Source organism: Hydra vulgaris, chromosome 01, assembly GCF_038396675.1.
Source record: "Hydra vulgaris chromosome 01, alternate assembly HydraT2T_AEP".
In the NCBI taxonomy this organism is placed as follows: domain Eukaryota; kingdom Metazoa; phylum Cnidaria; class Hydrozoa; order Anthoathecata; family Hydridae; genus Hydra; species Hydra vulgaris.
This window is the reverse complement of record NC_088920.1, coordinates 44,715,614-44,742,869: the sequence shown is the minus strand read 5'-3', so window position 1 is coordinate 44,742,869 and position 27,256 is coordinate 44,715,614. Positions and strand designations below refer to the sequence as shown.

General features: G+C 26.1%; 1 protein-coding gene across 1 annotated transcript in view; it reads right to left on the bottom strand.

Annotated features, from left to right (window-relative positions):
* Positions 1–1,311: 1,311 nt before the first annotated feature.
* LOC100200601 (UV radiation resistance-associated protein) overlaps positions 1,312–27,256 on the bottom strand; it is a 41,182-nt gene continuing 15,237 nt past the window's right edge. The window contains exons 4-18 of the mRNA XM_065788308.1: positions 27,052–27,115; positions 25,792–25,895; positions 25,530–25,607; positions 24,644–24,703; positions 23,232–23,266; positions 22,851–22,956; positions 20,872–20,953; positions 20,343–20,387; positions 20,123–20,207; positions 19,923–20,010; positions 18,758–18,833; positions 10,795–10,960; positions 10,494–10,572; positions 2,673–2,764; positions 1,312–2,253 (exon numbers count right to left, since the gene is read on the bottom strand). Coding sequence (XP_065644380.1) covers positions 1,722–2,253; positions 2,673–2,764; positions 10,494–10,572; positions 10,795–10,960; positions 18,758–18,833; positions 19,923–20,010; positions 20,123–20,207; positions 20,343–20,387; positions 20,872–20,953; positions 22,851–22,956; positions 23,232–23,266; positions 24,644–24,703; positions 25,530–25,607; positions 25,792–25,895; positions 27,052–27,115 — 1,692 coding nt within the window. The 3' untranslated portion in view covers positions 1,312–1,721. The remainder of the gene's footprint in view (positions 2,254–2,672; positions 2,765–10,493; positions 10,573–10,794; positions 10,961–18,757; positions 18,834–19,922; positions 20,011–20,122; positions 20,208–20,342; positions 20,388–20,871; positions 20,954–22,850; positions 22,957–23,231; positions 23,267–24,643; positions 24,704–25,529; positions 25,608–25,791; positions 25,896–27,051; positions 27,116–27,256) is intronic.

Here is a 27,256-nt window from a genome sequence, read left to right as displayed (position 1 = left end):
TATAAAAGTAAAAAATAATTATCACGCTCAGATTTTAAGAAAAAGAGTTTTGGAAGTTAGATAAATGTAGCAGAGAACCGCAATTTTTTATATACTAAAACATCTTATCTTATTTTTATCATTTTTGAATCAACAATTCAATTATCTTTATAATTATTTCATTCTATCAAAAATATACAAATAATAACCACTAAGTAAAACTTTAAATATGTTGTTGCTACTCAGAAAATTTTTTTGTATTTAAAGGTCTAACCATCTTTAAAATTTTAATACTTGTATTTGACACTGCGCTTGCGTATAACTTTCTTCTAAACGACCGTGTACCAAAGGAACATTGTCATCTTTGAATTTAAGTATTACCTTTTGTAGAATTTAAGTTTTGAATTTAAGTATTACCTTTTGTACCTTGTTTAATGCTTTTTATGAGGATCCGTCAGCTTTTCTCATACAAATGATGCTAACATGTAACAAATGAATAATAACTCTTTACAAAAAAATTTTGTAAAGAGTTATTACTCATTTGATACTTTTTTTTAAGGACAAAGTTTTGAACCTAATTTTGATGAAAACCTTAACCAACCATAGAAAAAATTAAAAAAAAAAGTAGAAAAAACTACAAGTGAAAAAAGTCTCAAGGACGGTTTCGAAAAACTTCAAAATCACTTGCAATGGACATCTAAATGCGTCAAGAATTACCTCCCAAAATAACTTTTTCGGGGTATTTCGTCAGTATTACTTCAGAATTTTCAAACTGTAAATAAGCACTTGAACATTTAATAATGATTTTGTTATTATTATTGGGGATGATACGTTTTACTACAAGGCCATATGCTGATATATATATATATATATATATATATATATATATATATATATATATATAATATATACACACACAGAGAAATATATATATATAAATAAATGTAAATTATGTTAGTGTATTCTACAAATAGAGTGCTCAATGTTCTTAAAGAACAGAGCAATAATAAATTAGTAAAAACACTTATCTAATTTTTTTCTTCAACAGGTTGTTTTCCATCAGTAGGTTGGAGAAAAAAGCTGTTGAAGAATAAAATTAGATAAGTGTTTTTATTAATACACACACACACACACACACACACACACACACACACACACACACACACACACACACACACACACACACACACACACACACACACACACACACACACACACACACACACACGCACACACAGTCATATATTGATATATTTAGCGTGTGTGAAAAATTAAAGAACATTACAAAACTATATACTATGTTTACGAATTTTAAGACAATATGAGACAAGATTAAGAGATAAGTATTTTTACTAAAGTTAATATAAAAAAATATTTTATTAAAATTTGTTATAATACATCTATTATATTTTGTACAAGATTTTATCTCACAAAACCATTTCTTTGACCAATTAACCGTCGCCGACTGACAAGAGGTCGTAAGCAGCAGTTTCAAGTGTTAGCTTTCCACCGTTTGTTATATCTGTTTTTTTTGTTATATACATTTTGACTTCAAGTCAAGGATAAAGAAAAAGTAAAGAAGAATGAGTTTTATTTAAAAAAAAGGAAGGAAAAATGTCAATTAAACAATTATAAATATTAAAATTAATGCGACGTCACAAATAAGTCATGTCACAATCTAAAACACAAAAGGTCATAAAGTAGTTCCATTAGTAAGTAAAAACAAACGATGCAAAAAGAATCTACACTAAAATATTTTCTAAATGACGCTCTTCGAAATCTAAATGATGCTCTTCAAAAGGGTCTGGAATAATAAGAGCGTCACTAAGTTGTCGATTAATTACTCGCGCATCTAATTTCATTACAACGTTTTTATCCGAACCAAGTTGTTCGTGAACTTTTATTTCTGATATAGCAGTCATAGAGGAATGCATTTGCGTTACATCAGGGATTTCTCGGCTTTGCCGTAATATATCTTCGAACGGCGTTTGAATAAGGTCTGGAGACGTTGAAGTTAATCCATTAGGAAGGCTAAGCGATTTATGAATTTTAGGCTTTACATTTTTCCTGGCTATAAAACGGTGTTGATGATGCGCCTTTACGTGCACATTTGGAAGTCCTGAAAAATAGTTTTCTTTATTAAGTGAGGAGCTACTTTGAAATGAAACTGGTTCAGAACTTATTGCTCCAAAAGGTAAAGAATGCCGGTGGCTAGGATTACCAAGCGCAAATTGATTTTGACCAGATCGAGCATCAAGGGAATTATTTAAATCACTAAATATAACAAATTAATCATGATTAACTATAATTAAATTTTGATTAAAATTCATTATAACAAATTTTCATTATTACTGATTCGCAAATCGAATAAGAAATACAGCCATCGCGATTCAAATAAATTAACAGGGTTTTATAATCAGAAATTAAAATATTATTTCAAGTAAAAATAATAAGGAAGTTATAAAAATAAAAATGACTAAAAAAAATAATAATAAAGAAATAATGGTAAAAAAATTAAAAAAAAAAAAAGTTTAAATTTAAACTAGAGAAAATTGTTTTCTAAAAATATTATTATTATATTATTGGCAAAATATTATTGGCTGACATTGAAAAAAAGCAACTTTCAACAAATTGTGAATTGCAAATTCAAGAAACAATATTACAAGAAAATTAAACAAAAATTAAAAACTTACAATCTCAAACCAAATTTCGTTTCAAAAAGATTTTTTAAATTAAGAAGTGTATTTCGCAGATCTGCTGTACCCAACTTATTGTGGTAACGAAGCTATGAAGTATGAAAGGGTATTAAAAAGCAAGATAGCAAAAAAAAAAAAAAATTCGATTAAAAGATAAAATCGATTTTACTTGAACCCCATCAATCAATAACTATATGCTATTTATGAAAGATAGAATCAGTTATAGAGGTGGTGTAGCAATTTATGTTCAAAACGGTACAATGGCAGGTGAACTAGACAGTTCGCAGCTGAACAAAAACTTTCCGAACAACTTTGTGTTGAAATAAAATTAAAATCAGAAAAATTTATAGTAGGTTGAATTTATTGTGCTTAGAGGAACTCGTAAACTGCTTCAGTACAATTAAATGAAATAATTTGTGCTCTAATAATAATATAATAATTTGGTTACCCTAAATACTCAGTTGATACAAAACATATAACAGCTTAATTTTGACAAGTGACTTTAACTTTCCGGAGTGTAATTAATTTTTTTTAATTAAAAAGTTTGTCAAGTGGAGGTGTAGGGTGTTTGAAAAATGTAAGTTTTACTAAAAACTCATCAAAATGGTACTTTTCTGCCTTTTTTTAAAAAGCCAATGGGAATTCAATCACTAAGAAACAGTTAGACATAATATAGACATAAAAATAAAACATAATATTTGGTGCTGCTTTTCTTAATACCATTCAAACACGCTAGACGTAAGAGAAATTGTCTACCATTATGGATTTTATAATAAAATATATAAATATAAATGTTAGAAATGTTAGTGCGCGCAATATTTAATTATGTTATATGATATTGTAAGAAACGTGAATAATTTTTTTTCTCTGAAAGAGTTTAATTTGTAAGGGCGCAGGTTTTCTAAAAAATGTCAGTTTTGCTGAAAACGCAATAAGCACTTTTCTGCTCTTTAATTACAAGCCTATGCAATCATCAAAAACAACTAGACATAATATAGACATTAAAATAAAACATAATTTTGGGTGCTACTTTTTATAAGGTCATACAAAAAAGTATACGTAAGTATACCGTGTTTGCTCTAGGATATTAGAAGAAGAAAAAAACTTATTTGCTCTATAAATATTAAATAATATAGTTTTTACAGAAATTTACAAACTTTTTGAAGGGTTGAAAATTTATTGGTCCTAAATAAAATGTTATCAAAATGATACAATATGTTAACGTTAAATTTTATTTACTGTGATCATAAATAATATCCCAAACCAAAATAAAACAACTAAAAAAATTTATATTACCTTAATTAATTCAAACAGATATTTTTTTGATTGGTTCAGGGACATGATTTCTCGATATGCTAATGTTGCTCTGATGAACCCATCTCTTCTTTCTTTTCCAAATACCGATTGAGAAGCATTTGTGACTTCTTGGACACATCTTTCAATAGCTTGCCCATAAACAGGAAAACAAAGTACATACATCAGAGTACCATTGTATTTTAAAAATTCATCCTTTGACAATAAATATGTAAGTAAAGGTTCGTGTACATCTAAACTCCAATTAAATAGATCAAAAAGTGAATCAGCATTTTCATTATGTATATGTTTTCTACTTCTTACATTTGTGTTTCCATATTCTAAATCTCCTCTTAATTTTAAAATTGTTTTAACTTCAAATTGTCTTTCTGTTTTTTCTAGACAACATAACAATGCTTGAAGAACATTTTCACTATGAGCATTCCATGAAGATGATAAAACATAGGGCATTACAACGTCTTTAACTTGAAGTTTTTGATGACAAAGAAGTTTTAATTGCTTGAGTATATGGTTAGGCCCTTCATTCCACTTCCACTTCAAACCAAAGTGGTGCAAAAACTCCAACAATCAACTCTACCAGAAGTTGAAGATTATATGCTTCTTCAACTGAAAGTACAAGTTCTGAACATCAAAGTAAACATATTCTATTTGCGAAATTCAACCATCTTGCATGCGAATGTGACCCAATTTCTTTGCCTTTAAGATTTTCGGGAAAAACCCCAACGTTAATTGCATGGGTAATTTCATAAAGATACTTTTGATCATCTGATAGCGATTTAACAAATTAAGAGTCAAGTTCTATCATTGCATTAGGAAATTCAATTTTTATTATTCTATCTTTGACTTTGAAGCTAGCTTACCTATAAGTTTTCCAATAGAACCAGAAAAACTACTTTTCGATGCAGTTTTTCTGTCAAGCTGAATCATAAGATGTCAGAGAGGAATTTCATTCATATGATGAGCACAAATTATCATTATATACATTAGTATTTTATCCAATTTATGTTCAAGGTAGTGAATAACACCTCTTTTCCGACCAGTGTTTGGAAATGGAATAAAAGCGAACTAAACAAAATTTGTTTAGTCTGTACCAATGGCAACCAAAAAGTCTCCAATATCATGATCCACAATCCATTCGTAAAGATTATCAGCTATTTGCTCAGCTGCAGTTTCTACTCTTTCTTTAGAATTATTAGTGAAATGAAATTGGTATTAACCTCCAAGTTCAGAACAAGCTAAATAATGTTCTTCTTTTTTTTCGATAGATGTAATTTCCATGATTTCGATGGATGTAACTTCTTCTTTCATGTACTTACTTTATTCTTTTCGACCATCAAAAAAATAAAATAAAATACATTGAATATTACCATTCATTGCCGCTTTTTCAGCTCGGCCTTGGATTTCTTTCATTAACTTAGTCTTACTTCGTTTTATTTTGTTGTGATCAATGAAAATAGAATTTTTTTTTTTTAAAACTTAGTAGTTATAGCTCTGCTAGATACCTCATAGCTAATAGCTGCTAGTGAAACCCTGGTAATATATAAGTAATTTTTTTTCAAACATAAGCCAGCTTTTTCTGAATTATTTGCATTTTTGTTGCCAATGTCCGAATCGCATCTTATTTGAAATTCTACTGCTAAAAGAGAAAACAAGTGTTCAAATTATGTTAATTAATTTTAATAATACAGCTACACTAGAGAAATATATTTGTAATATTTTAGCATCTAGCTATATCCGCATTATTTGTTCCAGGAATTTTAGAGTCTGAATCTTTTCTACCCAAATATCTTGTTAACCGATATGTCTCTAATACTTCAACTTATCCTATTTGTAAGGAACTTTTGTAACCAATTTTATTTCTTAGAGCTTGTAGGAAAAATAGTTCCAGCAAAGGTGTCTTTGTTACTTTTGGACATATGCAAGTCACATGGGCTTTAAAAAGACAACCGTTGCATCAACTGTCATTACAGCAAAAGATTTTGCACTTACATTTTGTCAAGTCAAATAACTTATACATATTTCTTTTTTTTTTGTAGTTTTCAATTTTCAAATGTCTTTTGCAATGTTCCATTCAAGGACAAGACTGCATTATTATCCACTGTATATTTTTCTAAGACCAACAAGATTGTAGAATTTGCTGACATCCAAATACTTTTTAAATTAATAAATATTGGTATATACATACATCTTGTACTCAAATGTGTAACTGGTCAATCAAGCAACAAAATTCCATATTGTCTCTCAGCATAGACAGCTCTGATGAACAAAGTTTGAGTCCATTACCTAATAGCTCATGCAAATTAGGGCATTTTAATACTATTGAAACTTGAGTAGACTTGGCCATTTATCGCAACATTATCGTAACAATGGATATTATGTTTGTTTATAAAAATTTTGGTAGTTTTTTTTGTAGGTAAAGACTACCTTTATATACATGCTATGAATTTGTTAATTTCATCATTTCAAGAAAATGCTTCGTTTTTTTTTTTAATAACATTTAGGATTCAAAATTGATCATAATTAATAGAACACGTTTAAAAAGCAAATCGTCAGGAAACTATTATCTTAGTAACTTTTTAACAAATACTTTATAACAAATAAAAAATCATACACCATTTCCTGTTATTGACCAATTTTTATGGTTTTTAGTATTAATGGAGAGGAGGATATAAGCCCTAAGTCTACAAATTTTGATGACCATGTTTTATGATTCACCTCATTTTATATTAGTAGCATAATGTACATTGAAAATAACAATAATAACATTGTTATACTAACTTTTTAAGAACTTTTAGTTAAAGTTTTATAAATGACAAGCGCCCACACAAACTTTTTAAGAGAAAAAAAAAGATTCATGTTTCTTCCAATATCCTATTACATAATTAAATAATTAAGCGCACTACCATTTCTAACATTTATATATATATATATATATATATATATATATATATATATATATATATATATATATATATATATATATATATTTATATATATATATATATATATTTACATTTCTAACATTTAAATATATATATATATATATATATATATATATATATATATATATATATATGTAAAATCCATAATGGTAGACACTTCTCTTACGTCTACCATGTTTGTATGGTCTCAAGTAAAATAGCACCAAAAGTCCTATTTTTATGTCTGTATTATGTCTAACTGTTTTTTGATGATTGCATTTCCATAAGCTTTATAAAAAAAAGGCAAAAAAGTACCACTTTGATAAGTTTTTAGTAAAACTTTTTACATACATGCCCTGCACCCCCAGACAAACATTTTGAAGAAAAAAAAAATTATTCATGTCTCTTTTAATATCCTAATACATAAAAAATATTGCTCCCATATCTAAAATTTAAAATATAAAACCCACCCTTTTATACAGCCTCTTTAGGAAATATATCTCTTAGCTGGCAGAATAATTTAAGCATTAGTAATCAGAAAATAGTTTTAACAGCAAAATATTCCTTTACAAACACAGTAAACATGATGAAATAATTATATTTTAAAACAACATAAATTGGCAAGATATATGGATTGTAATGTTCAAGAATGTTATTCCTTAATTTTATTTAATTTACTAATTCAGAAATCAATAATATTTATAATAAATTAAATCAATAAAGAAAAAATTTTATAAGGTTCCACTACCTTGGATTACAGCTAATGTTACAGCTATTTAAAAATATAGACCAATATTGCTTACTTCCATGCAAATTAATGGTAAAAGTAGGTAAAAGTAATGCAAGATCGGATCAATTATTTGGTAACCAACAAACTGCTTTCCAAAATTCAGCATAGTTTTGTTTCTAAAAATATTTGTCACAAATCTTTTAGAAACAATGGACTTTTGACTCATAGCAAATCAAAGAAGAAACCAGTTGACCTGATTTTTCTTGACTTTGCAAAGGCAAGTCAAGAAAATTGATAAGTTTTACAGATGACACAAAGCACATGAAAGTTGTTGAAAACAGAGCAACTTTACAATCAAATCTGGACAAGTTTGTTGGATGAGATTGTAGAATGAGAATGGGTGCAAGCCTGGCTAATGAAATTTAATGTAAAAAAATGTAAGATCATGAATGTTAACACTGGAAAAATTAAATTGATGGAAAGGAGATAGAGTTCTTATACAACAATATAAGCTTCTAAACAATTTATACTTTTGGAATATAAAGCCTTGCAGCATAGAACCCAGAGCTGAGCATAGAGTTAGATTTCATTAGGAGATTGTCAAAAACTGCAAAGTCAGACATTAATTTTTCACAAAAAAAACTTTTTTTAATGCTGAATGTTTTTTTTTGTTTTTTTAATGTTTTTTATTTTTCAGTTTTATTTGTTTTATTTTTTTAGTGTACGTCTACACATTGCTGGTCAGACCTCACCTTGAGTATGCTGCTTCTGTGTGGAATTATCTTTCTGCACTCAACGTTGAAAAAATTGAAAAAGTCCAAAACCGTGCCACCAAAGCAACTCCATCTCTCAAAGCGTTATCCAGTGAAGCCATATTAGCACACCTTCATCTTACCTCACTAAATCAGACTACATCAACTACAACAGGTAGAACATGCCAGGAGTGCACTTAGATCTAGGAAAATAGGTAGAACATGTGAGGAGTAAACATACGTCGATTGATATAGGTAGAACATGCAAGGACTGCCACTACATCAACTCAGCAATCTTTTTATTGAAGAAAAAAAATTCTAATTATTTTAATTCTATTATTAGTTTTTCTTCTTTCAAAATTTTAAAATCAAAAAATGTTTACTTTAAAATATGAAATATACACTGTAATTTATTTTCTTTAATTTAAAAAATTAGACCTAACAATAAAAATACCCTAAAAAGTGTGCCTTGAATGTGAGGGCAATAAGTTAAAAAAATACATTTTTCTAGCAAATTATACTAAACTAGCTATCCAAGTTTTGATCATGTGATATTTACCACCCCCTCCCCCATTTATTGGAGGGCAGAAATTTTACATGGTCATAACAGTTGGAAAGTGCCACTGTGCCTTACAACTATGAAACAAAAGCAGTCAAGACAATTCAAAGCCAGAGCCTTTAACTTTAAAGATGCACTGGCATTTATCTTGGACAATCATGCTTCAAAGCATCTCTATAACCATATAAAAATGGAATGCTTGATCTCAAATGCTAATATCTGGCCAAATTGCAACCTGGTAATCATAGTTATATAACCATTTTACCTTTGTATAGCCAAGTCTAAATGTAGACCAGAAGGAATCAAAAGCACCTCATTTTGTACATATCAGATTCCTCCAACACTTCATAAAATTATTTGTCATGGTCAAGCAATTATTGTAAATTGCATTCCCCTATTAGGTTGACTAATAAAGAAGCTGGAGAAGCAAACAACAAGATTTTGAGGAATGTAAGGTTAGGTAATTCATGGAAATCATCCTGGACTGATGTTTGTTAGACTTGTTCATGCACCTTATGGACATTAGCAACCTGCTAATCCAGTTCCTGTCACAACTGAACTGAGCTCAAAAAAACAGCCAACACTTTCAGATGAAACCAAGGCTTTGTTTCAGTTTGGAGGAATTGGAAAAAATCAGATGCTGATAATTTTTAAATTTAATGATCATCACAAAACTAATCTAGTTGTTTAATTTTAAATTTTTCTTCAAAACAAAATGACCTTTTATAACTACTCTAAAATCAATTCACAATGTACCTTAGTAAACATTGGTAAATTAATTTCCAATGTACCTTAGCAACAATTTACCTTAGCAAACATTGATAAATCTTAACATATGCTACAATCAAATTATGTAATAATTTTTTATTATTCAAGGTATATTTTATATTTCAATATTTTATATTTTTTATTCAACATTCTACAAACAATATATAATATCATATATTTTGTATTCAAGATATATCTTAATAGGTATATTTTATGATTCAAGTGATTCTTGTATTTTTCAAGCACTTGCCACAGTTCCTTCTGCATGAAATACTTTGGTTTAATTTTAAAATACATTTACTAAAAGTAATAATAATTCATTAGTAGCAATTTAAGATATTTTTAAGTTGAATGGTATATAGTACTTTTCCTGAGAAATTGCATTAAATTGTATGGCCGTAAATTTTGAAATGTTTTTTTTTTTTTAAACATTTCTGTCATTCTAAATATGCAATTTCAGGAGGAAAATTGTGTTATAATTTAACTTTTGTGCCTTATTCTGAACATTGGGTACCTCTAATGATATCATACTGAAATAACCATAGTTGAGGGCTTCAGTACATACATAGACTGAGGGTTTGGCTCTGAGCCAACAGTATTCTATGTATAAAGAAAATATATTACAGAGATATAAAAAGGTTTTCACTTCTTTTTTTTTTAAACTTTAATTCTTTGTCAAAGTTAAAGTAAAATAGTCTAAACTCTACTCAAAATTAAATTATTTAAATACCCAACTTATTTAAATACCACAAAATACCAAAATTATTTTAATACCTGTGCTATATTTTTGTTTAACAGAAACATTCCATATCGAAATTGAAACTTATCTTTCCCTTTTGAAAATAAAGGGAACCTAAAATGTGCATTAAAGTTTTTTTATTTTATTAATAAAAAATTTTAAAGATAATTTTTTTAATTGTATTTTAAAAAAATATTATTTAATTAATATTTTTATAATGATATTATATTAAAATATAATATAGTATTGTATAACCTATAACAATATAATATAATACTTAAAAATTATATAATATTCAAATAATGATAATTAAATAATGAATGAAGAAAGTCTTACTCCCTCTCTTTGTCTGTCAGTTTATCAGTTAATAGGTCTTGAACAGAAGAACGAGAACCCATTGGGCAAATGGAATATCTTAGAGGCAATTCTGTAAACTTTGCCATCATATACACTAAATGTGCTACATAACCAACAGCAACAGCTAACATTGTTTCATCTTCACCTGTAGTATTTTTTAAAATTTTAACTACTATTTTGCAACTTTACAATAAAAAACAAAATATTTCCCTTAAAACATAACTATTGTAAATGGCTATAAAATTTAACAATATTAACATAATAAGAAAAAATATAATAAATATAACTATCATAACAAGAATAATAAAGATGATGTCAGGGTAAAAATATATGAAATCATCCAGACCATGACACCCTTACGTCTCAGAATTTGTTTATTTTTACACCACTTGCAGTCCATATCAAAAAAATAATAACTGCGAAAATTTTAGTTAAAAATACCAATGGGTTCCAGAGATATCGTCACTTGAAATAATGCTGACTCAGCATTTTAGCGATTTTCTGAAGTGACTACAAAGCAACTTTGACATACAGTATCTTCATAATGGCTTGGGGAAGTTTCCTAAAATTTGGTACTCTAATAGATTTTAACTTGAGAAATCCAAAAATAGCACTCTTAAGACTCGATTATCTCAAGAAATGCCTCATTTATCCAATTTTGTTCAAAATTATTGACTTATAAATTAGTGATTTTTGGAGGTAAAATGAAGACTGTGGCCCAAAATCCCGAGTAAAAAGTTTAATTGTATATCATTATTTCATCTTAGGTCTACTGAAAAAAATTAGATTCATCAATTGTCTCTCTAATACGTGATCAAAATTTGCATTTAAAAATGGTGTCTTTTTAGAAAAATTTAAATTTTGTAACAAAAGCAATTAAAATATTTTTTAAAACATTTATTTGAATAAAACATCAAATAGTGTCATATATTGACTAGTTTAGGACATTTATAGTCATGGGCCAAGGGAGATACCCTCCCCTCCCACGGGAGGCCCCTACACCCCTCCCCCAATCTCCCTAGATTTTTTTTTGTGCATAAAATGAATAAATAATGCAAAAACATACAATTTAATTTTAATTTTGAAAAAAAAAATTTTCATTATTTCAAATTGGTGACTTAAAACCTCCTTTTATATAAAAAACAAACATAAGTTTTGTTTTGTTCTTTTTAAAGGTATTTACTTGTTTGTATTTTCTTAAAGAATTACTTTTAATTTTATAGTTTTTATATTATTTTGTTAGGTAATAAATAATAAAAATAATTAATATGGAGAAATGTGACATTGGAAAAAGTCTTAACATTCATTGCCACAAAACTGGATTTTCAAGAAAACAAGGTTTTGTTCAATTTAAAGATCTTCCTTGTGAAAAACAAGAAGAAATAATATGGCGAGCAAATTTAAAGGAAAAGTATAGTTCAATAAGAATTATATGTTGTTATCATGAGCAATTCTATGGAAAATATTTTGAGAGAAAAATTACAAAGTGTTGCAATCCTTTTGGAACACACAAGGAAAGTAAAAAAATTGCTATAAAAGGTAATCTTACCTTATTTACAACGGAATTGATATGGAAATTAAAAGAAAACAATTTATTATTTATAAAATGTTTGATAATTTCAGTTATTTTAACCACGTAAAACTAAATTTGTTTTTTAGGTAATATAAAGATTTCCATAGACATGGCAAACTATTTGCAAAAAAATGTTTATGTAACCCCAGGTTGGAAATTCTGCAGTAAATGTTACAAAAAAGCAATAGAAACTGATGAAGATTTAAATTCACAGGAGGAATGGGAATCCAAAAGTGAGAAAAAAATTAAGTTAGATACCACTATAGAATTGCTTGGAATTTCACCAGTCAAACTAAAAAGTCTTTCCAAACACAGCAAATTGCCTGTAGCAAAACAAAAGTTTGAGAACACTATTGACAGAGTTGCAAAAATGGTCTCATTAACATATAATATTAAAGAAACTTTTTTAACAACAGAAATAAAAAGCCCCATTTTAAACAACAACATTAACAATGACCATGATCTAGACATTTTAATGTATGAAATAAAAAAATAAAATTTCAGAGACTGACTCTTATTGCCATAAGGTGCAAATGTTAACACTCGCACCAAAATCATGGACACGTAAAAAGATATCAAGCTACTTTGAAGTGTCTGAGTATCTTGTTCGAACAGCAAGAAAAGTTAAAAATGAGAATGGAATTCTATCATTACCCGGAAAAAAAACTGGAAACCCACTTTCACCAGAAACAGTTAATTTAGTGATTAACTTTTATCAAAGTGATGAATTTTCAAGAATGATGCCAGGAAAAAAAGATTATGTAAGTATTAAGAAAAACCAACATGTTCAAAAAAGATTATTGCTACTCAATCTTAATGAATTACATGTTGCATTTAAAAAAGACTACCCTAACGTCAAAGTCAGTTTGTCAAAATTTTGTACTCTTAAACCTAAATGGTGTATTACAACTAATGCGTCAGGTACCCACAATGTATGTGTTTGCATACATCACCAAAATACAAAATTTCTCATTGATGCCATTAGGTGGAATAAAAGTTATAAAGATTTCATGGCATTGATTGTTTGCTCTCTTGAAAATGCAGAATGTATGTTGCATCGATGTAACCAATGCCCTGGTATTGAAGTGTTAAAAAGTTTTTTAGTGCAGGAGTTTATGGACCATGAGCATGAAGAAGATGTAGTATTTAAGCAATGGCAGAGTACCGATCGTACAACACTACTTTCACAGTCATTGCCACTAGATGAATTTAATGATTTATTATGTGACAGCATTGACAACCTTACCACTCATTCATATATTGCAAAAACACAAAGTAGATACTTAAAAAACTGTAAAGAAAATCTTAACCAAAACGAATGCTCAATTTTAGGAGATTTTGCTGAAAACTATCAATATGTTGTTCAGGATGAGGTTCAAAGTTATCACTGGAGCAAAAGTCAATGCTCACTTTATACAATTGTACTTTATTTTATAGAGAACAAACTTCTCAAACATAAATCTTTTTGTTACCTTTCAGAAGATGTTGATCATGACACAGGATTTATTTACAAGACTCATGAAGATATAACTAGATATATCAAAGAAAATCTACCTGATGTATCAAGTGTGAAATACTTTTCCGATGGTTGTGCAGCACAATTTAAAAATTTTAAAAATTTTATCAATCTTTGTCATCACAGTAAAGACTTTGATTTAAATGCTGAATGGGTATTTTTTGCTACCAGTCATGGTAAATCCCCCTGTGATGGTATTGGTGGGACTGTTAAAAGAGTAGTATGTCAAGAAAGTCTAAAACAAATAACTACTGGGCAGATTTTAGATGTTAATTTAATGTACTCCTTTTGTAAAGCCAAGATAAATGGAATTTATTTTAAGTTATTTTCAAAAGAAGAAATTGATCAAACACGAGCACAATTAGAAAAAAGATATTTAGGTGGAAGAACAGTTCCTGGCACAAGGATGTATCATCATTTTATTCCAATTGCTCCAAACACTATAAATTATAAAAAAATAAGTACTGATGCATGCACTGAAATATTTGATATCATTCCAAAAAGCAAACATTATGTAGATATTTCATTAAATATTAAAAAAATGGATTATATTGCATGTTTTTATGATGGATTTTGGTGGGTAGGGATTGCTGAAGATGTAAGTGAGCTTGATATAAAAGTCAGATTCATGCATCCACATGGACCAGGTAAAAACTTCTTTTGGCCAATGAGAACTGATGAGTGTTGGGTGCTCAATTCTGAAGTTATATGCCTAATTTCTACACCGCGAACAATATCAGGTCGTACATACAACATATCTGATTTAGATTTGAAGAATATAAACTGTTGGTTACAAAAAAAAATTAATTATGTTTAAAATAATTTTGTTTTTATTTTATTTACCTATTTTGCATTTAAAATGTCTTTTATTTTTTTCAAATTCTTGAATTGTAGGCTGAGAAGGAGGGGTGGGGGTTTAAATAAATCACAAATCACTCCCATCTTATTATGTTAATGACTATATTAGTCTAAAACTACATAAAGATATTGATTGTCAAAATGTTTTAAAAACGTTTGAATATCTTTGGTTTTAAAATTTATGACTTAAAATCGTAAAAAGATCTTTGAAATAAGAGGTATGTAGTTATTGATTTGAAGTAACGCAAATAAACTGTTTCTCAAACTTAAACTGAAAAAATATGTTTTTAAAATGTATTTTAACAATCAACTATTATTTATTCATTTTATGTAAAAAAAAAAATCTAGGGAGATGGGGGGCGGCGTGGGGGCCTCCCGTGGGAGGGGAGGGCGTCTTCCTTGGCCCATGACTATAAATATCCTAAACTAGTCAATAAATAACACTATTTGATGTTTTATTCAAATAAATGTTTTACAAAATATTTTAATTGCTTTTGTTACAAAATTTAAATTTTTCTAAAAAGACACCATTTTTAAATGCAAATTTTGATCATGTATTAGAGAGACAATTGATGAATCTAATTTTTTTCAGTAGACCTAAGATGAAATAATGATATACAATTAAACTTTTTACTCGGGATTTTGGGCCACAGTCTTTATTTTACCTCCAAAAATCATTAATTTACAAGTCAATAATTTTGAACAAAATTGGACAAATGAGGCATTTCTTGAGATAATCGAGTCTTGAGGGTGCTTTTTTTGGATTCCTCAAGTTAAAATCTATTAGAGTACCAAATTTTAGGAAACTTCTCCAAGCCATTATGAAGATACTGTATGTCAAAGTTGCTTTGTAGTCAATCCAGAAAATCACTAAAATGCTGAGTCAGCATTATTTCAAGTGACGATATCTCTGGAACCCATTGGTATTTTTAACTAAAATTTTCGCAGTTATTATTTTTTGATATGGACTGCAAGTGGTGTAAAAATAAACAAAGTCTGAGACGTAAGGGTGTCGAAAATTATTTTTTTTGGATGATTTCACATATTTTTACCTGTCACTCATATGGAATTCTAATTGAAAGAATAAAAACAAATAGTAAATAAGGATTAAAAAAAAAAAAAAAACAATTATAACTTATCTTAAACATATGCAAAAAAAGTACACAAGAAAAAAAAAGATTGAACTGCAGGTTTTAGTGCTTAATTCATTATTTAGCCGGTAAACTAACATACATATATACAATATATACAATAAATATATACAATAAATAGCACATAATTACACATACAATAATTGAATTAATATATATCAATTACTTTTATTATACATAAATTTAACTAATGAACAATTTAGATTTTTAAAATGAAAGGTATGATTATGCAGGATATTCTCAGCAAATAGAAAAAACAAAGAGAAAATAATTAGTTCATCATTTATTAAAAACAATATTAGACCAAAACTTGTGAGGAACAACAATAGACAATATACACAATAGATTTGTTACTTAAAATAAAATTATTACATGTTCAATTCTATTAGAAAAATGAAATCAAAACCAATTAGTAAATAATCACAAATGACTATCAAATTAGAAACCACTAACCAATCACAAATCTCTAAACAATCACAAATCACTAACCAATCAATAACAACTCAACAAATCCCACAACACTCTAAATTAGAAACTAAAACTATGTCAAGGGTATCAAAGTGATTTGTAAATTAATATAAACTCCCTAAATAGATTGGTTTTTATTAAAGTTAATTATATAAAGTTAATTAAATTTATCTTTCAGCATAAAATTACTTTTGAAATGTTAAAACTTATAATTTTGATGTTAAAAAAAAAACCAATCATTTTGTCCAACACTAGAAAAGCACTATCAGGTTTTAGTAATACAAAATCTGTTGGAGTAATTTGAAGTATTTGTCTATTTGACTAAGTTTTTGTAGTATGTCTAATAGATATGGCCTGACATTAAGGTCCATTATTCTCAGATATGGTCTGACACTAAGGTCCATTATTCTGTGAAATGGTTTGACACTAACTTTGACACTAAGGTCCATTATTTTTAGATTACTAAATCTTAGACTTTATTTCAGGTGTGACTTTTAGTAAATCTTTAACAGTGTCATTAACATCTTTAACAGTGTCATTAACATCTTTAATCTTTAACAGTATCACTAACATCTTTAACAGTGTCATTAACATCTTTAATCTTTAACAGTACCATTAACATCTTTAACAGTGTCATTAACATCTTTAACAGTGTCATTAACATCTTTAACAGTGTCATTAACATCTTTAACAGTGTCATTAACAATGGTTAATCCAAGGCTTGAATTAAGTGATCTTGAATTAAGTGATTGTGAATTGCAATATCTGGAAATGCTTCTGGTCTTTATATTTGTTAAAAACCATAAACTCTGAGTTTTTCACTAAACTCAATAGTTCTTATTCAACAAAAAATATTTATATTGATCTTAAAATTATGAAACAAAATCTCTTTATAAAACTATTTTATTACTATTATTTCTAATGTTAATATTTTTATTATTATTAAAAATTATGATTTTAACTTTAATATTTTAATTTATTTGATCATCATCAGGTAATCAATGTTTAACAACTAAATTTTATTTTCTTGCCAGCTAAAAATGCATTCATTTTTTTAAAAATCTAGAGATTGCTTTGATCCCTCAAGCTATCATCTAGATCTTAAACTATTATTTAAATCTTTAGATCTTTAAACATTTGAATCTTTAGTTAACAAACTGCTAATATTTTATCATGATTCTAACAACTTAGTTAACAAACTTCTTATATTTTATCTTGAGTCTAATAACTCAATGACAATCAATACAGATTTTAACTTTTGTGATTTTAATACAATACCATTTAAACCCTGGTAATATTAAAACTGACTTTATTCCTTTTACTTTTGCACATTAAATGGAAGCAGTGATGTAGGGGCAATGAGTATTGCTCTTGATGTATCAAAGACTTTTAATGAAGTCTGGCAAGATGGTCTTCTCCATAAGTTCTTTATATATAGATTATCTGGAAAAGGTTTTATAATTATTGAACCATTTTTTTACAAAGTTCAGTATTAAAGTTGACCTAAAACTCTTCTACATTTCCAGTAGCATATGTGATACCACAAGGTACTATCCTTGATTCCATGTTGTTTCCATTAATGATCTTTCTGTCCTATCTCTAAAATAGCTTTAATTGTTGATGGAATTGAACAATACACCAGTCTTGACAAAAAATCATCACTTTTTGATCCATTAGAACAGGCAGCTGATCTTGAATCTGATATCTATTAAGTGATACTTGGAGCTAGCAGTGGCTAGTGAATGTTAATCCCGACAAAAATTATTAAATTTTACTTTTAATAATTATGGCAATAATGTTGATTGTTCTATATCAATTAATGATAAAACTCTTACTGAGTTCTCTACTTTACATCTTCTCGGATTATCATTCTACTACTAAAAACCTTTCATAGGTACTCCTGATCTCTTATGAAATATGGTTTGTATATGTATATGTTTGAATATGGTTTATATAATTTAATGCAAAGTTAACATCTGTTAAGATCACCAAGTGTCAATTGTTGTGCTCAACACCTTCTTACTTTTGATTCTGTTTTGTACATATATAAATCTTTTATTCATCCTTGTATAGAATATTTTTCACATTTAGACTAGTTCTTCATTAGAAGAACTAAAAAATGCAAAGAACTAAGAAATGTGAAGACCTAAGAAATGTGACTAGTTTTTTTTTCTAAATGTGACTAGTAAATTTCAGTAAACTTTCTATAAAATATTTTATCACAGAAATAGTCAAAACTGTAACATAATCATCAAATACAAATTTCTTACTTTCACACATCCTATTTAATGTACACAACAAATTAGCTCTAAAATTAGCTCTAAGAATATTTTATTAAATCTGAACTATAAAATATTTTATGAAACTTATCAATACCATTAAAATCTTCAGAGTTTGGTAATCTGACTCCACAAATTGCATACTCTCGTTTATTTTTTTCATTAATTGGCAACTAAAAAAATAAAACAATTACAAACAAAAGATTTGATGAAATAAAACTTTAATGCTACACATAAAACAAAAAGTCCAATTTTTTTTCATTTTAAGAAATATAAAAATAAATAATAATAGTGATAAATTAAAAAATAATAATAAATAATAATAGCGATAAATTAAAAAAAACAATAAAGGATATATTTTCTGATGTAACTAACAGTTTAATGTAACTAATACTTTGATAAAAAAAAAATGTAATTAACTAAACTTGTTTTTTTCCTAAAAATTTAAATTTGAAAAAATCGAAAATAAATTTTCAAAATTTCATCTGTAACTTTTATTTGTAAATCTAAGTTTTCTTTCTTTTTTTCAGGAAAATCTTAAAATCTCAATAGACATCTGAGCCTAATAGCTGTAAACAATGTAAAGAATCAGGGGGTCAAAATAAGTACTGGACATCAATGATCCTCAGACCATTTCCAAGACTTTTTGGCAACAAACCATTGTTTATATGCTCATATAAAAAACAAAGTGGTTATCTGTCTGTTTATGGACATTTTTGTTTTCCATAGTCAATTCAAAAACTATAATGTATAGAGAAAAAGTAAAAAATTACCTTTTTTTCAGTCATTTGGAAAAGGATCTCGGTGAAAAAATTTAATTTAAAAATAATTTATGGTTGTTTTAGTGAAAAAAAAAGTTTTATTAAATAAAAATTTGCACTATTTTTATGTTGATTTAATTCCCGCTACTAAGTTACACAAACTTCCATTATGCAACTAACATTCAACTTTTTATTCAGGTTTTGTTCAAATTTTAATTTTGTGATTAAAGTGAATTTGTTACGTATATTTGTTGATCAACATGATTTTTATGTTGATTGTATGATAAACATAAAAATAATGATTATTATAAAATAAATTTTTAGAAAACTATATCACATGTAAAAGTTCTTAAGAGAATGTTACTTTGACATATAATTTGTACTTTTTTAAACATTTTTTTATAAAACAATTTTAAACAATAAGAAATTCATTTTATTTAAAACATTGTTGTGTTGCGTTTTTTTTTTTTTCAGTTACTTTAACCAACTAATCATGTATACTTCTTTAATTGTGTAAATATCGATCAGGTCAGCTGCTATTTGTCGTATTCTGTGGTTTATTTGAGCACTGACTTGAACAAGAAGCTCCCTAAAGATAACCAAGATTATCTATAAACATCACCATAATCATCAATAAATCTTTATTTACTACTAAAAATGAAAAAAAAAATCATCTAAATAGATAAGAAATGAAAACTCGCCTTCTCTGAATGTGAAGGCTGTGACTGACTCCCATGGCTTCTTGACTCAAAGATAGTTCTTTCAATCTTTTTTTTAACTCATTCTCTAAATATTACACATAAAACTATTACTTTCATAGACATTCTATAAATAAATATTTAAACTTTGTAACTTTAAAAAAATCATGTAATTTTAAGTAACGAATACAAAAAAAAAACTAAACTGTCTAATTTTTTAAACCTCGACTACATAGCCATCCATTCTGTTCTGAAGAAGCACTTCTTTCTAGATCCAAATTTAATAAAGACTTTTTGATTTTAAATTAAAAAAAAAAATCTTATATACATCATTATCACATATATCATCAATAAAATTAATACTGTTAGAAAAATCTAATGAAATTAGTTAATAAAAATAATAATTGTTCTGGTCAACAGTGAGTTACGGTCAACAGTGAGTTCTGGTCAACAGTGAGTTCTGGTCAACAGTGAGTTCTGGTCAACAGTGAGTTCTGGTCAACAATGAGTTCTAGTCAACAGTGAGTTATGGTCCATAGTGAGTTATGGTCAACAGTGAGTTATGGTCAACAGTGAGTTATGGTAAACAGTGAGTTATGGTCATTATATAAAATAATTTTCTTAATTAAATTTTAATTTCAATTTAACAGTTAATCAAAAAAGTAAAAAAAAAAATAAATAAATTAAAAACTTCAAAAAAAACCTAACTTATATCAAATTTAAATAGTAAACTTAAATAACATAAATCTTACCGTAGCGAATTTTTTGTTTGAGAACCTTTAATTCCTCTCGCATAAGTTTATTTCGCAATATAATTGTCTCTTTTTCAGTGTTCTTAAATAAAAAAGAATAAATCAGATTTATAGCTTAACCTTAGTTGGAAACACTTTTCGCTTTTTTTAAAAAGTTTTATGTGAACATCGATAACTTTTAATAAAATTAGCTACTTTTTGACAAGTTTTTTTACAAAAATAAATAAAAATCAGTTTACAAAGTTTTAAGTATGGTGAGTGAAATACTAAGTATGGCGAGTGAAATATATGGTGATGGAGATATTAAGTATAATAAAGGCAGGGTGTTAGTCAGTCTAATGTCACATACCGCAGAATTCCCATTTTCTTAAAGCAGATCAGCTTTTTAAATAATGATAAAGTTAAAAAAATTTATTAATTTTTAAAACATTTAAGGACTCTTATGTAACTGTTACATATTTTGCTGTTAATTATAAGAACCCCTGTTTATTAAATATTGAATTATTATTGAAAAAGTTTATCAATTATCAGAAGCAAAGTCATATATATATATATATATATATATATATATATATATATATATATATATATATATATCATATATATATATATATATATATATATATATATATATATATATATATATATATATATATATAAACATATAGGCAGCCCTTGAAATTAGGTAAAATGAAATTGCCGGCCTCAAACTGTTAAAGATCAGCATCAGGTTGGCAAAAATTCTTTGACACAAAGGGGTTACCATAAAACATAGAAACGTGGTCAACCATTTTGCCGACCTCAAACACTTTTAGATCGGCAGTTAGATAGGCATTGCCAAAGGCCGACCCTTTGAAGTAAGACCTTTAACTCTCGTAAAAATTCTCCTAAAATGGTTTAGGGGAGCAATTTACAGCTTTCACAAAAGTATACATTTTTCATAAACATATACCTTTTTTTTTCTCTATTAATAAAATTAAAAATTCTTGTGCAAACTTTAATCTGCTTTTTATTTTATTTTGCTCTAGCTCATATATATAATTTGAAATTATTACTAACAAAGTTATTGAGTAATAATTTTTATATTTTGTCATGAATTATATATATTTTAAATATTAGTTATAATTTTAAATAAATTATACAAATTTTTCTCAATTTGAGCTAAATAAAGAAACATAATACAAAATTAAATACTTTGTTAAAAAAATTGTTAACACTATAATTGTGGAAACTTTTACATTTGTAATAATTATTTAACTTCCCGCATTCTATTACAGTAAGAAAATATAAAATGTTTTTTATAAACAGCAAAAACTTATATAGCTTTTTGTTTATTCAATTTTCTATTGAATGAATAATGAAAAATTTAATGAATAAATGGATAGCTTGAGTTAAAGCCCAAAGAAAATGCTTGTCTAAAGAATTTTTTCACGATGCGATAAAAGATGCTTGTTATGTTTGTATTATTGTAACACTACAAGTTTGGTAACGAGTAAAAAAAGACAATTTTTTAATGAATAAATAGATAGCTCGCATGTATATATATATATATATATATATATATATATATATATATATATATATATATATATATATATATATATATATATATATATATATATACATATATATATATCTATATCTATATATGTATATATATGTACATACATACATACATACAAACATACATACATACATATATGCATATGCATGTGGGTGCGCTGGATTTCACTTTACTTTACCTTATTAGCTCTGCAGACCTCTATTTGTAGGTTGTTTAAATAATAGTGAACTAAGACAGTAAAAAGGATTTAGAAAATGTTTATAAATATTTATAAATTTTCTTGAAAATGTATAAATATTTTATAATAATAACAGAGAGTTAAAATCATTTATAGCAAAACTATAAATGATTATTCTGTGTTTAAGTATTCAAAAATATTTTAAATAATCTTTGTTTATAAAACTAATAAAAGTACTTTTCTTGTTTTTTCTTTTGATGATGCAAGCAACTGAACCATCTGATGCTGCACTTTTTCAACTTGCAATCTTGCCTGATGGATTGCTTTTAATGAAGAATGAATGCTAAAAAAGCAACAGGTTATAAATAAATGAATGAATGAAGAATGAATGCTAAAAAAGCAACCAGTTATAAATAAATGAATGAATGCTAAAAATGCAACAGGTTATAAATGAATGAAGAATGAATGCAAAAAAGCAACGGGTTATAAATGAATGAATACTAAAAAAGCAACAGGTTATAAATGAAAGAATGAAGAAAGAATGCTAAAAAAAAACAGTAAATAGTTAAAGTTTGACAATATAAAATTAAATTTAATAAAAAATAATTAAAAAATTACCGCAAAAGAGAAGTTTTTTTGTAAGAAGGCATAAGCTGAAATGCAAAATGTAGGCAAGTTAACAAATTAGGCCTATTTATATATTTTCTTATAATATTATATACATTTTTAATCTTAAAAATTCATTATAACTTAAGAAATAAAAACTTATATTAATAAAAATAACTTAACACTAAATATAATACTAATCATGACAGTGCAGAGACTTCCCCAATGTCAGACGGTTTTTTATAACGATTTTATAAATAAGTTGAAGGAAAAAAAAAAAAAAAAAAAAGAAAGATAAAGGAAAAAGAATAAAATAAGAAAAAATAAACAAAAGAAAAATAAAGAGAGTGAAAAAAAGAAAAAGAAAGAAATTAAAAAAAAAGCAAAAAACCAAAAAATTAAAAATCAAATCAAACAAATTAACAAAAGAAAAAAACAACAAAAAAAACGAGAAAAGAAAAATTAAAGACAAAAAACCAAAGTTAAAAGTAAAAAATATTCGAATTAAAAAGAATTAAATTATAAAATTTTGAAGAAACGAAAAAGAAAAATTTTTAAATTTTATTAATTTTGAGGGACATTTGTTTTTTGTTTTTGGTAAGTACTCGGTAAGTACTTTTTTTTAGTTTTATGTTGGTTGGACATTTTTAAAAATGTATATATTTTTAAAGCTCTATATGTATATGTATCTATATGTGTATGTATACATATGTATGTGAATGAATGTACGCGCATGTGTGTATTTATGTGCAAATATGTGTGTATCATGCATGTGTGTAATTATATGTATATATCTTTATATTTATGTTTGTATATTTATGTTTGTATGCGTGTAACAATATTAAACTTTCTCATTTTTTTAATGCTTTTTTATTTTTCTTTATTTTATCTTTAACTTTTATCATATTTTTGTTTTGTCTTTTGTTATAGTATTATTTTTTTTAATTTTAAATATTTATTGTAATCACAGTTATTATTATTTTTAACTTTATTATTATTATTCTAATTTTATTATTTTCAATTTAAATAACTGTTTTATGTTCTTTTTAGTTGTTACATTTTATCAGTCAACTATTTGTAACTAACTTATATGTATGTTTAGCTATTGTGTTTATAAAAGGTGACTTATTATTTTGATTATAATTATAATTACTATTATAATTGTTGTTGTTTTTTTTACTATTATATACTTTTTGTTTTGTTCATTATTATAAATACTATTTTCATTATTATCATTACTATTCTTGTAATTATTACTAAATATATATAAAAAGATCGGTGTTTACTAAGGGTTAGTAGAATTACTAATTGTAAATATCCATGAAATTATTTTTTCAGAATGTATATGATTGATGATCGATATGATTGATTGAATACATCATTACTATCTTTACAAAAAAAAAAAAAAAAAAAAAAACTTTTACTTGGTCAATGTGAACTTTAACAAACTGATTTTTTACATCATTTTCAATTGTGCAGTCGTCCTTTAAAATATAAATAACATTTTCATGCAATTTTATCACTTTGTTTTTCAAATCAAAAATTATCTTCTAAAAAATTATTCAAAAGTTAAGTGAATACAACCTACTAAAAAAATATTTAAACAAGCTATTTGTTTTTAAGTTGGCACACAAACACACACATATATGTATATACAAGGCCTATCCTAGGAAAAAAATTTGGATGCCAGTACCCCTTGTTCCGGCAAACTTTAGCAGAAGTATTTTTTTTGCAATTTGTTGTAAAAAACATAAAAAGAAAAAGGTCCTTAAATTTTAATTTGGTTGGTGCCCAAATACGGTTGACGCTATTGAAAACAGTCTAGAATATATATATATATATATATATATATATATATATATATATATATATATATATATATATATATATATATATATATACATATACATATATGTATATATATATACATATATATATATATATATACACACACACATATATACATATTTATATATATATATTATACACACACACATATATACATATATATATACACACACACACACATATATATATATATATATATATATATATATATATATATATATATATATATATATACATATATACATATATATATACATATATATACATAATTATATATATAAATATATATATTTATATATAAATACATATATGCATATATACTTTTAGAAGTTAGTAATATAAATTTGATAAATATTTTATTTTAATATATTAATACAATAGTGAATATTACATTAATAATTACTGATAATTAAGATAACTGATAACAACTATTAATTAAATATTATAATAATAAAAAAGAACCTTTGGTGCACAATAAAAGCCACCAAACAAACGAAACAAAATACAATTGGTTTCATAGCGATGGTCTTGTGAACGCAACTAGAGAATATGTTAAATCAAATTTGTTAGGCAAACTTATTCAAAATTAATACAAAAATAGTATAATAAATAAAATAAAATAAAAAATATATATATTGAAAATTAAAAAAAAAATTAAAAAGTAAAACAAATAAAACAAAGTTAAAATTAAATAAAAAAACTAATGATACAATATAAAAAAAACCTGCTCTGTAAAATATTGCAGACCAGAAAAATTAACATGGTAATTTAATATTATTTTGAAATCATTATTTTTGCAAGACCCCCATATACAAAGAAGAACAGAAGCTTACAAAATTGTAAAGGAATATAAATATTTTTATAATAAAAAATTACACTAAAACTATTTTTATCAACAAAGAATTACTTATAAATAATTGTTATGTATAAGGGGCAAGTGACGCGTGAAAATAACTTATCAAGAAAAAAGATAACTCTAATATGAACAATGCCTCCATGCTGAAAAAATAGAAATCATGAAGTTTCCATTTAATTTCAACTAATTTCAAGTTTATTATGTTAGAAAATTCTAAAAAATCTTAAAAAGTATCTCACAAAAATTAAAACAAAAACCTTCCATTATCTTTAACTGTGCATTTTTTTTTTAAAGTCATGCAAAAAATTATATGTCAAATTAAAAAGCGACATAAAATAAGCATATTAAAAATAAAAATAATGCATAATGAAATTTTATATTTCCAGGTAAAGTTCAAAAATAAAATCAGAGTGTATACCCTACCAAAGCATTTAATTTGACTCAATTTTATGACTTCAATTACTTTTTAAAATATTTTTGTTTGAATTTCATACTATGTTTTTCTATGTAATCCTCTTATATTTGAAGATATTGTTGGCTTAGCATAGGAACAGCGAAAAATAATCATTAAGACTAATTTAAATTGTGTCCGTTATGACATTGACATTTTTGCATTCCAAAGTACTACTCAAGCACTAAGTTGGTGATGGTAAATCTTATAAAAAAACCATGAAATCTAACAAAAAATTAGAAATCTGAAAAGTGATGGAAAATCTTACAAAAGATAACACATAGAAAGAGTTGTAAAAAATTGCTTCAACACTTTCAAAAAAAATTTTAATTAGAAAATTGTATTTTGAAAATCTCTCTAAAGTGTGAACCAAGATTGGACATTAAACTTAGATAAAAGAAAAAAAGATAATAAAAAGTCATAACAGCAGTTCAGTGACAGTTGATTTCAGAAACGTTCACTAACCTACATTATCGTTTGTTTTCCTTCATATACAAACACAATCAATAAAAAATTGCTTAGATCTTGAGTTTTGTTTGACAATCAACAGAAAGCTTTTTACTTAATCATAAAAACAATTTGTGAAATTTATTGTAACAACTAATTAATTAATAACCTTAGTTGTCAACATAACTATATATAAAACATATACAAAGACAGGCATACAAAAAAGATACAATCTTTTTTCTTGGATGAGTTTTTTAAAAAAACTTCAGGATCAAAATCGCGCCAGTTTGGATTCTAGAAAGAAAAAAAACATAATAACATGTTATATTCATTTAACTTCATAAAACCAGTAGCATGATAATGTTTATTGTGTAAATCGAGAAAATCTACATAAATAAATAAATCTAAAAAATATATATATATAAATCTGCAAAT